Raw genomic sequence first — 17123 nt, forward strand, 5'->3', positions numbered from 1 at the left:
TAGAAAATCAACACAGTATTAAATAAATTAAAAGTAGTGACAATGCTTTAGGCAATAAGCATATATCCTACAATAATATTAATATAATTTTATTCTATTTCGTTAATACACATCTTTATTTACAAAAAAAAACTTGTGAATTAGTTACAATTGTTTAAGAAATATTAGTTACATTTATAAAAAAAAAGGAACTGAACCATCTACTTTTCTCTTAAAACAATTTTTACTCACGTTTTCATCATTACTCTTAATACAGATAAATATGAGGCGGAAGCTTTTAAAATTTCCTTAAAAGTCATAAAATTTATTGCTACGAATTTTCCTGCAGTCAACTGCTGAGGACTGGCTGCTCGAAGAATTATCAATGGTAAATTTTTCATTATATTCATGTCAAAAGTGTACCATGGTGATTCATAAATTGCATAGGCTAATTCCTTCGATTGAAATTCCAACATCTGTCCAGCGAAGCAGTAAAGAAAAAGTTGGACTAACAGTGAAATAATAAAGACTCCATGTTTTGCAGCGGTAAGAGCATCATTTATTTCAAGCGAAAGAAGTAAAAGAAATCCTGGAAGAAATGTCAACTATAATAAGAACTTTAAAATAGTTACAAATTATTTATTTATTATTCTAAAAGTAATAAGATTATATTAATTTTTTCATTTATTCTATTTCATTTGTAATATAGAATGAATAAATATAAATTTTGAAATAACGATAAATTTGATTACAGTTTGTTTAAATTTAAAATAATAACTACCTTCAACGCATAAGACAATTACACTCATTAAAATTTGTGCTAAGATAACTAGAGTAAATGTTCTCTCTAAATAATGTGATAAATATACAAGGCGATAATGTCTCTTCAACAGGATATCGAGTTTGTTACAGCAGGAAAATTCATCGCAACCCAATGCATTGAAGTTCATACGAAGAATTGCAAATTGTCCACACATGTGCATTGTGAGATCAAAAAAGAACCCGTCGTTTCCGCATTGCGAGATGCCGTTAACGACAATTTGTACGAATTGCAGAACTTCAATAGTACAGTAAGTGAAAAAAGATGTATAATATTTTCCAAAAGTACAATAGGCCGCTAACATCAGCTTCTTTTCGTTGGTTTCGTTATAAATTTGCTTTTCAGAAATCCAGGGCAAATTGATATTAGCGAGCACGACACTGGAGACGAAGGATATCACCGAGGCACAACCTAAATAGAAAAATATCGAGGAACCCAGCCTACCTATGCGAGCATATTTTAACATGATATCACGAAAGTGAGAATTTTTCACGTAAGTCCAATCATGAATGACTGATTCCACCAAAATGAATTTTTGTCTCCAATATACACGATGCAAAAGCAGTTTTACTAAGCTGATTATTGACGATGAGCTTAATAGAAAAGCATCCATAGCATCTTCGTGACCATTACAATGTCGAATCATTTCTAGTGACATGATGATTGATGTACTCATCTAGTTCATGAAAATAAAATGAAGATATTTATTTCTCAATAAAAATTTATATTTCAATATAAATTTTTATTTTATTTGGAACACATTAAATGAAATGGAGATATTTATATCTCAATAAATTTTTATTTTATTTCAAACATATGCAGGGTGTCCCAGAAAGATCGCCAAATATTTCGTATGCTGATACAACGAACTAAACGAACTGAGTCGAAAAGGAGTCCTCTTAATTGCAATTTTCGCAAATATTGATTTTCAATAAAATGGAAAGTTTTTTTTTAAAAGTAACAAGTTACAGTTATCGAATAGAAAAAGTGACAAGTTACTGTTACTATAGTTACAATTTTTAAAAGTAACTCGTTACAGTTTCCATTACTTGAGAAAGTAACTTTTTGTTACTTTTCCATTACTTTTTTAAAATTGATTATTCACAGTAGATAGATTCCTATTGGCTTTTTAATCCCAAGCGCTATGAGGAGCTTGTGTCCAATCGAATCGTATCTCGTGTGCAAAGTAATGATAAAAGTAATTAAAATTAATTACCGTTACCAAAAAAATTTAACTACGTTACCGTTACTAACAAAAAAATAATATATAACGCAGTTATCAGTAAAGTTATCAAAAAGATAATTCATTACTGTAACTTCGTTCCAAGAATGAATTACTTCCGTGCCCTGATTTTCAATAATTTTTTACTCAAGTACTGTCAACTTTATAGAAAAATAGTAAATGACAAAAATTGTTTTTTTTCTTCTCAAAGTTCTGAGAATTTTTTTGGAATTTAGTATTTTCTCATGTTGATGAAAATAATTATCAATACGAAAATGTACTAAAAAGTTAATAAAAAATTCTGAAAAAATTCTTAGAGCTCCATGAAAAAAAAATTAAACAATTTTTGTCTGTTGTTTTTTTTTTGTAAAGTACTAAGTTGATAGTACTTGAGTAAAAAATTATTAAAAATCAATATTCGGCAATTTTTAGTAATTATCTTGTTAACTATTACGAAAATTGCAAAATGGTAGAGAATTTTTTAATTCAGTTTAGTTCGTTCTGCCAGCACATGAAATATTTGACGGTTATTCTGGAACATTCTATATATGATTTAATACACAGGATGTTTCGCGAAGAAATTAATAAATTTTTAGAAGTGTGTTTTAGAGGTTACTCTAAGCAAAAAATATACATTATAGATTAAATATACATGGTAGATTTGTCAATTATTGACGTATACCAGCTTGATCAAAAAGTTTCCGGAAGAGACCACCAGGTGATGTTCTGAGTCAGCTGATTCGAGTTCTTTTTTTTTGGCTAGGTTGCCACATCTATCATTGACATTTCCATCAAATTTTATCGCCATAGCTTGACATTTGTAAAAATTACGCCGTCTTGAGTACATTTACCTCTGCGCGTGTTTTCGATTTTTTACAGTTTTAAAAATGGAGTTGAATTTGCAACAACGAGTTTGTATTAAATTTTGCGTTAAAAATGGATTCAATGGTGCGAAAACCTTGGAAATGTTGGGAAACTGTTTCGGCAGTGATGTTCTAAAGAAAACAACCGTTTACGAGTGGCATGAACGCTTCAGAAGTGGTCGTGAATCCGTCGAGGATAACGAACGCAGTGGCAGGCCGTCGACATCAAAAATCGACGAAAACATCAATAAAGTGAGAGAAATGTTGGCCAATAACCGCAAATTAACTATCAGAGAGCTGGCAGAGGAACTTAAACATTGCTTATGGATCCGTTCAGGACATTGTAGTTAATGATTTGGGTTTGCGCCGTGTTGCTGCAAAGTTGGTCCCGAAGGAACTGAATTTCATGCAAAAAAGGGACCGCGTTGACATCGCCAAAGACATGATTTCCAAGATTGAATCCGACCCAACATTCATCAAACGCATCATTACTGAAGAGACGTGGATTTATGAGTACGACACGCAATCCAGACATCAGGCGAGTGAATGGAGAGCTCCAAATGAGCCAAGACCAAAAAAACCACGTCGTTTTCAGTCGAAAAAGAAAGCGATGCTCACGGTTTTCATGGATTACAACGGTATTGTACATCACGAATTTTTGTCAAAAGGTCAGATAGTTAATAAGGAGTATTATTTGGGCGTTATGAGACGTTTGCGTGAAGCAATTCGCCAAAAAAGAAAGGATTTATGGGTAAACAACTCGTGGATTTTGCACCATGATAACGCACCGTCGCACAGTGCCATCATTATCCGTGAATTTTTGGTCAAGAACAAAACGAATACCATCCAACAGCCATCGAATTCACTCGATATGGCTCCCTGCGATTTTTTTCTGTTCGATCGAGTCAAAAAACCACTGCGGGGAACGCGTTTTAACAGCCGAAAGGAGGTAATGGAAAAATCGAAGACGGCTCTGATGGCTATACCAATAATAGAGTTCCAGAAATGTTTCGAGAGCTGGATCAAGCGCTGGCATAAGTGCGTTGCAGTCGCTGGAGAGTACTTTGAAGGGGACAATATCACTTTTGATGAATAAACTTGTATTTTGAATTTTCTGAATGAATTCCGGAAACTTTTTGATCAAGCTAGTATATAAATAATTATATTAATGTAGCAGACAAAATATACTAAATATTTATCATTTTTATAAATATTATTTTCATAATCATAGTTGGTCAAAATACCTATACAATTGCTTACAAATACTGCTACTTACTGATTGATATGTCATAGAAAAATATCTGTATATGCCAAAATATCTGTATATTTAACATAGCTAAATACTGGAGATATTTTTTAAGAATAATATGACTCTACTTAAAAACAATTTATTAAACAACGAAAATATGTAATAATCCAGAAATTTGTAATAGTAATAATAATAAATGATTATTATGTGCAATATTTTTAGCACTACATAAACGCTATTCTTCAAAACCGAATAAATACTTGAGTTGTATAATACACAAAACGAAAATTAGCACTCTGAAAGAAGCGAGGCTATTATCAGAAATTTCCATTACTGACAAAAATGAAATTTTTGATAATTCAATCGAATGAAATTATAGTATATATATATCAAAAATATGAAACATGGATTGGTACTATTTGTATTTAAATAGTAGGTATATTATATGTCGGATCAACAAAAATTAGAGAGAAAGTGTGAACACAAAATCTCCCTCCTTTCTTAAGATATTATGATTAATACAAAGGGATAGAGGTTAATACAAAGGTAGAGATTTATCATCTCCATATCCTATCTCTTTCATTTTTGTTGAACTTTACACTCAGCATAGTCCAGGCTTTATATTTTTGATATATATAAATCATTTTGTTTAAAACGATCCCTAATATAGATTTTAAAAACACATTCATCATTTTTCTCGCAAAACATTCTTAAATATAAAAGTAATAGTATAATAGTTTAATAAAAAAAAGTGTAATAAAATATATTCATGATATTCACATCAAAGCACATTCATAGATTTGTATGTAAATTGTATCTAATTTAATACTCGTCTATTATTTTTAAAATGTGTGTGAAATTAATAAACACAAATATTCTGCGAATATGTAAATTACAAATGATAATAAAAATATGATAAAAATGTGATAAAGCATAACTTACTTCCACCATCGTTGATAAGAACCATCGAATTCTTGAGAATATATTTTTTTCATTTAATACCCAGAGTCCAATTATGCCAAGAAGATTTTTATAAAATTTCAAAATGTTTGTAGTGTCAGTATTCCAATCCATATTTGATTTCATTCTCAAACACTTTAAAATGTCACGCTTGTATAAGTGCTTTTTTCCTCCGACTATTACATACTGAATCTTCCAAATATCTCTTCGATTGGTTATTCCCTGAAAGTCGATATATTTCTTCATCTATATTCCTCGGCAATAACCGTATCGTTCAATATTTGATTTGTTACAGTTATAAGTACAGTGCGATACTTAAAGCAACCCCTCTGTGATGACCAAGTTGACCAAGTGGATTTTTTTAAATTTATTATTCATACTTTCGGCTTTCGTGACTCTCTTGGAGAAAGCAAGTATAGCCTTCGTTTATATTCGTGTTTGTACAAATAATATAGTTACGAAAACTGTACAACACAATTGTCTCCGGTGAATCCTACTAATATCCTCAATGTTATACTTACAGACGTTTAAATATTTTATTCCATGATAAATAAAAAATATATAAATAACATGAAACTATCGCTCTCACTGAGGGACAGATTCATACGTTATTTTTAGATAGCTTTAATATAAAAAAAAAAAGGAAAATTTTATGAAGGAATATCGCAATGAAGTACAGTAAGAATTTGTGATATCGATATTATTTCATCATTTTTTCATAATGTATTAAATAATATTAAAATTTATACGTATTCTTAGTGATTGCCAATGTGCACTGAGAAAAAAAAATGTGTTCAACTAACTAAACAAAAGTTATTTGCAGATTTGATTAATTCAACAAATTTTATTTAATTGAATTTAACTATAGTCTGCTTAACATTGAACAGTTTGTTAAAGCAAAATGAAAAATTTTTTAAATAAGCAAATTGTGTTTAACATTTTATGTTAATACATATCAGAATAAAGTATAAAATATCTCGTAAATTATTGATTTTTTGATATCTCACTACCTTAATGCTTTTATATTCAGAATAATTAGAAGAATCATATTGTATAAAAAAATCATACAATTCCGTTTAAAAAAGTGGAGGTGACCTTGAAGTCTCAAAAAATATGCCTTGAGAAAAATTTTTTGCTTATCATAATATGTGTCCCTTCGAATTGAACAACTTTCTCCTTTGGTATTTTCATGTATTATTAAAAATAACGGAGATATTTTAAATGGTTTTAGAGGAAACACTCAGCATATACATATCTATAATACGTATATATGAATAAATAATTTTTTTTATAATTTTCTATATGCTTTATGATTGTATGTATGTATATATAATATATATATATATAAATATATTTTTTTAAATTATTTTAAAGTCAGCTTTGAAATAATTTAAAGTTCTCATGTTATTTTAGATTAACCTTTTATACTTACTTACTTCAAAAGTTTTTAAATAAATTTTTAATTATTTTTAAAAATCTTAACTCATTTAAAGTAAATTTTTCTAAGAGAGGAAGTAGTGTAGAAAACACATATAATAATTTGTTTATCATGTATTATATTTTAACAACATATTACTTGCATAATTAAACTAAGGTTACGCAATAAAAGACAAAAATATCTTTTTCTTGTAGGAATTTCCGCTCATGTTTCTAGCATTACCCTTAATACGGATAAATATGAGGCGGAAGTTTTCAAAATTTCCTTGAAGCTTACAAAATTTATTGCTACAAACTTTCCTGCAGTTAATTGATGAGGTTTGGTTGATCGAAGGATCATTAATGGTAAATTCTTCATCACGTTTAAATCAAAATTGTACCATGGTAAGTCATACATTGCAGAAGCTAGTCCTTGTGATTGTAATTCCAACATCTGTCCGGCAAAACAGTAGAGAAATAGCTGCATCAACAAAACAGCGATGAAAAGCAGATGTTTCATGGCAGCGTATGTATTGTGCATCGAAAGCGTAAAAATAAACTGAAAACCTGAAATGCGTACGATAATGAATTATATACATACGATAATTATTGGTAAGCTTAAGATTTCTTATAAATCTTGTAACAAATTTTATATATCTATTCTGTAAACCAGAATTAAGTGAAGGCATTAAAAAAATCATATGTTTTATATCATCATTTTTTATATGACAAAAATTATTACTAAATAATGTAGTTATTATAATACATTACTTTCAAAAGCTTTATAACGTTAATTACATTACGGTTTATTTGAGATAAAATGTACCTTCAACGCACAATAAAATCACACTCGTTAAAAGTTGAAATAAGATAACCGAATTGAATGCTTCTTGCAAATGATAAGCTAAATATATGAGGCGATGATGTCTTTTTAACATCATATCAAGTTTATTGCGATCAAAAAATTCTTTGCTATTTTCTATTTCAGAAAAATCCATCCTGAAAACTTCGAACTGTCCACATACATGCATTGTGAGATCAAAGAAAAAGCCATCATGTCCGCAATGCGAAATACAGTTGACAATGATTTGTAATATCTGCAGGACTTCAATGAAGCCGTAAGCGATAGACGTATAATTTCCGAAGACGCAATAAGCTGCTAAAAACATTCTCATTTCGTTTGTTTTATTGTAAATCTGCTCTTCAAAACTCCAAGGCAAATCAAAATTGGCAAATATAAAGGATGAGAAGACAAACACGCAAGAAGAATATCCAAGATAAAAAAATACTGAAGAACCTCGCCTACCAATGCGTGCGTATTTTAGCATAATGTCACGTGTATAAGCATTTTTCACAAAAGTCCAATCATTGATGATAGATTCCACCAAAACTAATTTATGTCTCCAATTTACACGATGCAAAAGCAGTTTCGATATACTAGTTATCGATGCGCATGTTGATAAAAAAGCGTCTAATGCGTCCTCATGACCACGACAATGTCGGATAACTTCCAATGACAGGCTGATCGTTGCACTCAGCTAATTTTAAAAAATAAAGATATTTAGTTCTTGTGAAAAATATTACATCACTATTACATTATATACAATCTGACAGAAAAACCTAACGCTTTTATAATGGCTGTAGTTTCATCGACGGAGAGGATCACGTTCATACAGCATACTTGACGCCATTTTAATAGCTTTGGAGTAGTGAAAAAAATAGCAAAGAAAATCTGGTGGTTCTTAAATTAATACCATGCAGAAAAGTTTTGAATATATACACATATATATATATATATATATATATATATATATATATACAACTATCGTTTTGTAAATATACAGAATAATGTATCTCATTTATAAACGTACATAATTATACATATTTATTTAATAACCGGAACTCAATAGCTGCTATATCAGGAAATTATGATATAATATTACGAAACAACGCATAATGTAAAATTCCAGATTAGCCTACAAGAATCTGCGAAAAAATAGAAAATATTTCAATGACTTGATGAATTATTTTCAACACTAAATGAACAATTATTTAAATGACAAATGGTATTCTACACATTACAAAGTAAAATTTGTTAATATGTAAAATTAGCCTACATGATATTAATTTATACTACAAGTTTTCGTAATTATTTTTCCCACTAGAGTTGAATAATAATTTCCTGATATAGCAGCTATTGAGTTCCGGTTATTAAATAAATATGTATAATTATGTACGTTTATAAATGAGATACATTATTCTGTATATTTACAAAACGATAGTTGTATATATATATATATATATATATATATATATATACTATATATGTATATATTCAAAATTTTCCTGCATGGTATTAATTTAAGACCCACCAGATTTTCTTTGCTACTAAAATGGCGCTTATTAAGCCTTGACTTATTGATTATATTGCATTGCATGTACACGAGCCTATTTTTCTATTTTTAATGATTTTATTTATTGAATATATGAATATACATTTATAAGTATAACATTTCAGTTTTTTAATAACTATAGCCCATAATTAATATTTAATAGTATTAATCCTTTAATAATATTAATCCGTGAACCACTGGTGGAAAATTGAATCGAATTATATGTGGGTACATCTTGTACCTCATACATGCTATACTTCATCATAAATATATTATAATTTAATTACTCACCGTCATTTTTATTGACAGATCGGTAACATAACTAATACAATTTATTTAAAATGAAAAATATAAAATAAGTTTCAGAAAATTATTTAAAATACAAAATTATCGATAAAAAATTGATACAACTAACTTAAACTAAAAAATATAAAATAAGTTCCAAAAACTTATTTAAAATATTAAATAAGAAATAAATCAGAAGAAGTTATTTAAAATAACAAATATTAAAAAACGTTTTAATTTTTTCTTTAATTAAAATATATTTTAAATAAATTTATTTGAAATAAAACCAAGCCCTGCTCATGGGTATATAATACAACTATACAACATGAGTATTCTCTGCTTTAAAATATGTTTGTTATTCATGTATTCGTGTAGAGGGGTGAGAGTCGAAGGTGAGAGTTGTGCGCCCTTTTGTAGAGGGAAGGAGGGTGAGAGTCGCTTCGGGTAAAAAATGTAGTAGAAATAAAACGTTATTTTAAAACTTTTTTAAATTAGAGGGATTGTCCCCTAATTTGAATAATTACCTTTTTTTCTTTTCTTATGTAAGTTTTAAATTTTTTGCGTTACTGTAATATTTTAAATGAGGAATATTGACATTTTTTTGGCAATGAATTTCCTCGTTACTAAAATCGCATCATACTGAAAAAAATTCTTATTTTCAACGTTATAAAAGTGCAAAACAATTATAAAAAAATTACATAAGAAAGGGAAAAGAGTGCAATTTATTATACTGTAAAAAACTTAAGAATATTCTTTATAATTTCTGAGTTATGAGCCTTTAAGTGAAAAGTAATGTGATATCGGCAACCTTACCTTATATTATAGATAAAATTTATTATCTCAAATTAGATAAAATATAATACGAAAATAAAAAAAAGCAAAATAAAAATTAGACATAAGCCATATTCACAGTCGGATCTTACATTCAAGATCGTCTTAAGTATGGTCTTAAGATGTTATGAACCAATTAAAGGGCTGTATTAGTATCTTAAGATATTACTTAAAACAGTCTTAAAATAAGAACCGATTATGAATACCAGCTTTTACCTTTAATAACAACTGAAAAATTACAACTTACTTCTATTATTGTTGACATAAACCATCGAATTCTCGAAAATATTTTTTCATCGAGCACCCAGAGTCCAAGTACACTAAGAATATATTTATAAATCGTTAAAACATATGAAATTTCCGCATTCCACTTTACAGTCAATCCCATTTTCAAGTACTTTAGAACTTGCGAATTGTGATAATTTCTTTTAATTTATTTTATTCGGTAACTGTCGCAATTATATTATATCGAGTTTCTCTTGAGTTTGGCTTCTCCTCAAAAGAGAATGTAGTCCTTCGTTTCTCTTCAATAACTGCATTGTGATGACATTCAATAACTATAACCTGCATTTGTTTTGCTGCGACAACCCTTTAGAAACTGACTTCCCCCGGATTTCTTTCTAATTTATTATTTACATCTTTTATACCATTTCTTTTAACTTTCTAAGAATCCAAGTATAGCTTGCGATCCATATATATTATTTGTATAAATAATATGATTATACACGATTATTTATTGTCCTCTAAGATATTTTACTTCGTCTTTAAAATAACAGGTTTACATCCGTTTAAGTTGTATTTATTTGATAAAAGATTCACGACATCAACATCGAAACAGTTTCTTGAATTATTATTCTATCAGTTTTCCTTGAAAAAACAATTTATACATATTTTCAGATAGAAAAATATAAATAAGATAAAATCAAGCAACGCAGTAGCGTCACCGACGCCAAGTGCATAAAAATATGAAACAGGCCGCTTGACTGCTTGATGTAATTTGCTGCGTAAATGTCATTGCTTATATGTATGTACTTATATGTTCGTGCCGCTGTCAAATTCGTGACACTACAAGCTTTTTCCGGAGTTTTAACATCGACAAACTTTCAATTAAAATTACAACTCAGAAATTAAAACGACAATCAAAAATATAACAACCCTTTTATTATATAATGTCATTGCGATTTTTCGATTGCAACCAGTCCGAATAAAATTGGTGCAGTTGATACCGAGATCGAGTTCCGAAAAGCGACCATTTCAGATATTCAAATTTTTTTCAGTCACATGTATAACGCATCATGTAAACTATGTAAAACGTTTTGTACATCAAGCTGCTTTCATAATGAGCTGCTTTCTTCATTCAAATAATATTATGAAAATTAGCACGCGCACACACACACACACACACACACAAAATATAAGTGAATGAAAGTAATGCATATATATGCGTGATAATTATCGATGTATACAAGGCAACAAATAAAGACAGAGCATGCGTGCGTGCGTGCATGTGAGAATGAGAGACAGAGAGAGAGAGAGAGAGAGAGAGAGAGAGAGAGAGAGAACGACGCATGGTGGTATTTGACTGAGTCAGGCGACCAAAATTATTTTTATAGTTCAACTGAATCTAACTGTTTTAATAATCCATTACATTGTATTTTAAAATGTAGGAAATACTTTTTTATAAAAAAATATAATTTTTACAATTTTTAATTATTATGATTATTCTCTTTAATTATAATAAAACATAAGTTTAAGCTTAAAATGTATATACTATAATAAAAAATGTAAAAAACTTAATTACGTAAATTTAACAGATACGCAAATTTCTATAAACGCTGATTTTAATAATATCTTGTCAGTGCGCCGAAAAAAAATGTCTAATTACACAGGCCTACAAAAAAAAATACCTTGTGCTGGGATGGAGAGACCTAGTTATTCTTATGTATTTTGAATTGCTGAATACGAATCTGACATAAAAATAGAATCATCCAGGGCAAATTTTCAATCTAGAGCGGAAAAATGGATCATAAATGAGTCATTTTTTCGCTCTAGATTGAAAATTTATCTAGATGGTCCTATTTTAATGTCAGATTCGTATTCAGCGACTCAAAATACATAAGAATAGCTGAATTTCTATTCTAGCACAGGGTACTTTGTTGGTGCTATCAAATCTGTGCTATTAAATGAAAGTTTCGATTGTTGGGCTAGTCGCTTGTTTATGTCTAATGGACAATAAGTAATCAATTATTTCTCTCAAACTTTCTTAAGTAGTATTTATTTTCAACTTGAAGTGAGTTTTAAAAAATTGGTTTTGATCGCTTAAATCAGACAAATACCCCACTGTGTGACATTGGAAAACATCGGATGATATCGAATGATGACAAATGATGGAAAACGTCAGACGACGTCGGACGACGACGGTGACACAGAGACACAGATAGTGGGAAAACAAATAATTTTTTTTATATTTATATGTTCAACCTAATATTCCATATATATAAATTATTATTATTATTATCTTTTTATCTCTTTATATGTATATCTTTTTAGAAGATTTAAATTTTATTATTACATTTTCAAAAATTTAGAAAAAGCAGTAAAACCTCTAAAAAAAACTTTTAAAAAAAAGAAAAAGTATGCGCCAAGTGCAAAAGGTAAAAAGGTATCGAATATTGCATTTTTTAAAATTAAAAAGGATATAAAATAAATGCACTTAACCAAATATTTCATCACGCAAGACTGATATCTTTTTTATACACTTAGCGTATACCTTTTCTTTTTTTAAAACGATTTTTATATTAGGTGTTGGAATTAATTCGTAGCGTTTTTTAATGAAAGAATGTTATTTATTTCACATGAGCATTAAAAAATACATTAATGAAAGTACTTCCCATCACTTGTAAAACGCTACGAATTAATTCCAACACCTAATATAAAAGCGCTGACAGTACATATAAGATCAACATAATATTAAGCAAATCATAATAACAAAGCATTTTAATTCAATGTAATACAAAAGCTTTAAGAAGATATATAAAATAATATTAAAGCATAATGTTATAAATAAAAATTAAGAATCAAAATTTTATTTTAATAATTATATAACGTTTTATATTGTTTTTATTAAGTTACATTGATACAATATATATGTATAAAATTATTACTGAAACATAAAATTAATATAATAAAATTAATATTGTCATCAAATGCCATTCCAGTGCTAAAAATAACCATAAAAATAGAAATGTAAGAACATGTAAAGACATGATGTACACCAATCTCTTCACTCACTTCGTAAAAAAAGTGTCTTGTAAAAAGAAGTGTACGTAAATTAATAAAACAATTCATTAAAATAATAAGTTAATATGGCACTGATAACTTATAATAAGAATTATATATGATAAATTGATAGTAATTTGGCAAAATTTAATTTGTAACAATTGAACGAAGTAGTTTTGAATGAGCTATCATTTGAGTCCTTCCGTTTGTCAGAATGACGGATAAACATTGGAACGACGACATCGCTTACGTTTTCTCCACTCATAGACTATTCCTAAAAGGATACGGTTTGTGGCCATTACAGAAACAGACAGTATTCACGAAGATACAATGGGGTTTTTGTTTGATTGCACAGGTAAAGTAAAAGGGATGGTAATATAATGTATATTTAAAGAATATCATGGGAAGTCTAAAAATTTGCAAAGTAGTATGAGAAATTTTTTTTAAATATTCAACGATAATTTCAAGTTACATATTTAATTCCTTCTTTAAACATTTTATTGCTTTAGAATCTTATTTTTAAATTTTTTAAATTAAAAATTTTATTTTTCTGTTAGGCAAGTTTATGCTTATAATAAAATCATTTATTGCAAATTATTCCTTTACATTTATTAGTATTTACTTAGATACTAATTGTTATTTAGCTTATGATACTACCTTGTCTGACGACGGAGATTCTTTGGAGCAGCCAGGACGCCAGCTCAAATATAGAAAGTATAACATTTTTTGCGTCTACATCGACTGGACTTACAAAAAACCTATGTCTTATTGCTAGTCAAAAGAGACTGAGTATAAACATTAACGCTGCTATTAATGATTGGTTATCTGTTAAAGATAATATGGAAACTAGAAAAATTATGAAGAAGTATGCACTTCAAAGTAAAATACTCACCTTTACATTATTATACTCGTTATACGTGTGCCTTGGCATGTATATAGCAGTCGTTATATTCATTAATCTGAAGCAGATATTCTTCACAGACCTGAATTTAGTGAATGGTAAAATTGTATTTGTTATGTGATATATAGTAAAATACATTCTTTTTGTGTTAAAATCGTTCTTGTTAACATTTTTAACACATTCCAGTGTTAATTTTACAGGATGTTGTAATATTTGAATATTTATTTATATAAGTTAAATTAACTTTTCTTAGAATTAAAATAACATAATGTGTTTATGAGAAAATAATCAATCAATATAAAAATAATTTATTTCAAAATATTCTAAAATAAATGAATAAAACATGTCAACTTAACATTTTATAAATGTTAATTTTATTGGAGTATGCTTCCATAATTTTCTTAGAAATTGTATCAGTGTTACATTTCATGTATAATATTTGCATAATATTTGTGTTACTTTTTAACACATTTATTTTATGTTTAACACAAAAAATTTAGATAGGTCATATGAATGTATTAATTAAATTTAAATTTAATTTAAATTTAAATTTAATTAAATATAAATTTAAATTTAATAAAAATTGTTCAAGTATATATCTTTTCTAACTTAGTTTTGTAATGTAATTGTAAACTAAATTATATTTTGTAATATTCTAATATTTTTTATTTTTGTTATGTGCAGTTAATGCGACAAATTGGTTTCTTCTAATTCCATCTGGTCCATTGAGTCACTTGATTACTGGTCCACAATATGCGATAATCTTGACTATCCAAATTGTTCAATCATGCGTATTATCTTTCTTATTATTTACCGTGGATAGTTTCTTCTTCAACGTTACAATACATCTCACCGGTCAACTCGAGGTGCTTAAAAACAACTTCAAGACATTTACGAACGAGCTGAACATCAAAGCAAATTATCGAAAGAAATTCGTTAGCTTGATTAACAGGCACAGCTTGTTAATAGAATTGTATCAAAATTTGGAAGACACTTTTCATTTTCTTATATTATATCAAGTTGTGATATTAATGATTTTGCTTGCATTAACAGGTAATGTATATCAAAGATTTTATTCCGCACTTATATTTATATAACAACTATATATATACATATTTGTCTAAAAATTAAAGAAATTTATATTTAATATATTTTATCACATTTAATTTAGTAATCACACGGTTCACAACTTGAACATGTTCGTACATGTTTGTACTCTTTTAAAATAAAATGCTTATTTTTAGGATTGCGTTTAAATATTTGTATAAACGAGAAAGATCATGTTGAGGCAATAAAGAGTGTTTTTGTCTTGAACTATTTAATAATGCAATCGTTGGTATATACCTATGGTGGTGAATTCTTGCAAAAGGAAAGCGAAGACATATTCTATATGTTGTACACAACTTCCTGGTTTACACTTCCTGCAGCATTGATGAAAGATGTGCATTTTGCGATGATGAGGTCGAGTATTCCATTTCGTTTAACCGGCGGAAAATTTTTCTATGTTAATCGCGAGACGATGATGTACGTCCTTAAGATAGCGATCTCATATGTTTCAATTTTAAGAAGAGCGTTAAAAAATTAATGTTAATCAATAGCACTCATGTGCGTGCATGCGTCGTGCGTATCATAAATTTTTTGAGATTTTATTATGAAAACTGATACTATATAATATACATATATAAACAAATATATTTGTTTAAAAAGTATTTTGAGTCATACATTTTGACTTTTACACTTTAGAGTAAAAAGCCAATTATATAATTAAATTAAATTATTCAATCTTTGTGTGACATATTAATTAATAGAAGAATTTAACCGAATTTGACACGAGATATAATTTCGTGATTTATATGCAAACACTAAAGTACATTGTTTAAATCTTTTCTATACTATAGATGTCAAGCAAATAGCCTACTGTGAGCGTTAACTTTTTAAAAGAAATTTGTTATTTAAAAAAGTAACTTTTCGTTATTTTCTTGTTACTTTTTTAAAATCAGTCTAAAAAATGTATTTTTGTAATAATTTTGTTCAAATGTTAATAAAAGCAATATACAATAATGACACTAGCTTTATTTTTTAGTTTTTTGTCATAAAAACATAATTTTATAGTTCCGAAACCTGTAAAATATGCTGCAAACTGAGATATCTCTCCGATCATGTACATAGAAACGTAAAATAATTTAAATCAAACCTAGATTATGATAAAAGTTACTGTAAAATTCGTTACCGTTATCAAAAAAATATATCTATGTTATTACAATAGTTATCAAAAAAAAAGTAACGCAGTTATCAGTAAAGTTCCCCAAAAAAGTAACTTGTAACCATATAATTTGCAGGGAATGGAAGTGACTCGTTACAAGTAACAATCGTATACTCTTATAGGAATAGTATATAAATAGAAAACATGTAAACGATGTTATTGTTCCACCCAGTGTTGCCAGGTCTGTTCAAAGTTGTCCTTATGTATTGAGATCTCTTAATATTTCAGCCGTAATTTGGATTTTTTTTTTCGTATATTCTTTCGAAAAAATCTTCCAAAAATTTTAAATTTTTTGTAACCCTAAAAAGTCGATGAAAAGAAAGAAGTTCCAAATTTAAGAGAAAGTCCCCACCTGTGGTTATAGTAGTTTCACCGTTTATCCGTCATCCTGGCGAGCAGAATAACTCGAACAATTGCTCCATCAAAATTACTTCATTCAGTTGTTACAAACTAAATTTTGTTAAAATACTATAGATGTACGCTCATTCGATTCTTATCGGATATTATTGTAAATTATTAATAGTGCCATATTGGCATATTCTTATTAGTTCACCGAACTCACGAATAAATTTCCGCAAAAACTGTCTTATCAGCAAAATGCAAAAAGCGATCATATATATGTCTTTATATTCGTATTTCCATAGTCATTTCTATCACACAAA

General features: G+C 28.3%; 3 protein-coding genes and 1 long non-coding RNA gene across 7 annotated transcripts; 2 read left to right on the forward strand and 2 right to left on the reverse strand.

The window, feature by feature from the left end:
• Nucleotides 1-16: 16 nt before the first annotated feature.
• LOC147911054 (odorant receptor Or2-like) lies at nt 17-5380 on the reverse strand. Of its 2 annotated transcripts, XM_087408200.1 has the most exons (4): nt 5076-5380; nt 761-1475; nt 232-568; nt 17-67 (listed from the first exon to the last, which is right to left on the reverse strand). In XM_087408200.1, the coding sequence occupies exons 1-4, from the start codon at nt 5337-5339 to the stop codon at nt 28-30; spliced, it is 1356 nt and encodes a 451-aa protein (XP_087264326.1). In that variant the 5' UTR covers nt 5340-5380; the 3' UTR covers nt 17-27. The 2 variants fall into 2 exon arrangements, with proteins under 2 accessions (XP_087264326.1, XP_087264329.1); XM_087408203.1 differs by lacking the exon at nt 17-67 and having other exon boundaries at nt 88-568.
• LOC147911055 (uncharacterized) lies at nt 275-7626 on the forward strand. 2 transcript variants are annotated; one of them, XR_015545856.1, is made up of 8 exons: nt 275-367; nt 427-525; nt 873-1049; nt 1145-1292; nt 5389-5506; nt 6726-6914; nt 6980-7121; nt 7498-7626. It is a non-coding gene; the product is annotated as an uncharacterized LOC147911055 (long non-coding RNA). The 2 variants fall into 2 exon arrangements; XR_015545855.1 differs by having other exon boundaries at nt 5389-5502.
• On the reverse strand, nt 6633-10589 carry LOC105152662 (odorant receptor 4-like). The gene is made up of 3 exons (XM_011067073.2): nt 10266-10589; nt 7336-8047; nt 6633-7076 (listed from the first exon to the last, which is right to left on the reverse strand). The coding sequence occupies exons 1-3, from the start codon at nt 10404-10406 to the stop codon at nt 6736-6738; spliced, it is 1194 nt and encodes a 397-aa protein (XP_011065375.2). The 5' UTR covers nt 10407-10589; the 3' UTR covers nt 6633-6735.
• Nucleotides 10590-10834: 245 nt separating this feature from the next.
• LOC147911056 (uncharacterized) lies at nt 10835-16259 on the forward strand. Of its 2 annotated transcripts, XM_087408291.1 has the most exons (5): nt 10835-11042; nt 13511-13652; nt 13942-14296; nt 14883-15251; nt 15443-16259. In XM_087408291.1, exons 2-5 carry the CDS (start codon nt 13512-13514, stop codon nt 15781-15783), a joined length of 1206 nt encoding a protein of 401 aa, XP_087264417.1. In that variant the 5' UTR covers nt 10835-11042; nt 13511; the 3' UTR covers nt 15784-16259. The 2 variants fall into 2 exon arrangements, with proteins under 2 accessions (XP_087264417.1, XP_087264416.1); XM_087408290.1 differs by lacking the exon at nt 10835-11042 and having other exon boundaries at nt 13090-13652.
• Nucleotides 16260-17123: the final 864 nt, after the last annotated feature.

Source organism: Acromyrmex echinatior, chromosome 1 (genome assembly GCF_024713525.1).
Source record: "Acromyrmex echinatior isolate Ae372 chromosome 1, ASM2471352v2, whole genome shotgun sequence".
NCBI classification, from domain to species: Eukaryota; Metazoa; Arthropoda; class Insecta; order Hymenoptera; family Formicidae; genus Acromyrmex; species Acromyrmex echinatior.

Excerpts from the sequence above, each read along its gene's own strand:
- LOC147911054 (XM_087408200.1), bottom strand. The coding sequence starts at position 5,339 with ATGAAGAAATATATCGACTTTCAGGGAATAACCAATCGAAGAGATATT. Across the intron at positions 569-760 it reads AATTGTCTTATGCGTTGAAG|GATTTCTTTTACTTCTTTCG; the intron begins GTAGTTATTATT and ends CATTTCTTCCAG. Across the intron at positions 68-231 it reads TTAAGAGTAATGATGAAAAC|GATATATGCTTATTGCCTAA; the intron begins GTGAGTAAAAAT and ends ATATTATTGTAG.
- LOC105152662 (XM_011067073.2), bottom strand. The coding sequence starts at position 10,406 with ATGGGATTGACTGTAAAGTGGAATGCGGAAATTTCATATGTTTTAACG. Across the intron at positions 8,048-10,265 it reads TTATGTCAACAATAATAGAA|CTGAGTGCAACGATCAGCCT; the intron begins GTAAGTTGTAAT and ends TTTTAAAATTAG. Across the intron at positions 7,077-7,335 it reads GATTTTATTGTGCGTTGAAG|GTTTTCAGTTTATTTTTACG; the intron begins GTACATTTTATC and ends TACGCATTTCAG.
- LOC147911056 (XM_087408291.1), top strand. The coding sequence starts at position 13,512 with ATGACGGATAAACATTGGAACGACGACATCGCTTACGTTTTCTCCACT. Across the intron at positions 13,653-13,941 it reads GTTTTTGTTTGATTGCACAG|CTTATGATACTACCTTGTCT; the intron begins GTAAAGTAAAAG and ends ATTGTTATTTAG. Across the intron at positions 14,297-14,882 it reads AGACCTGAATTTAGTGAATG|TTAATGCGACAAATTGGTTT; the intron begins GTAAAATTGTAT and ends TGTTATGTGCAG.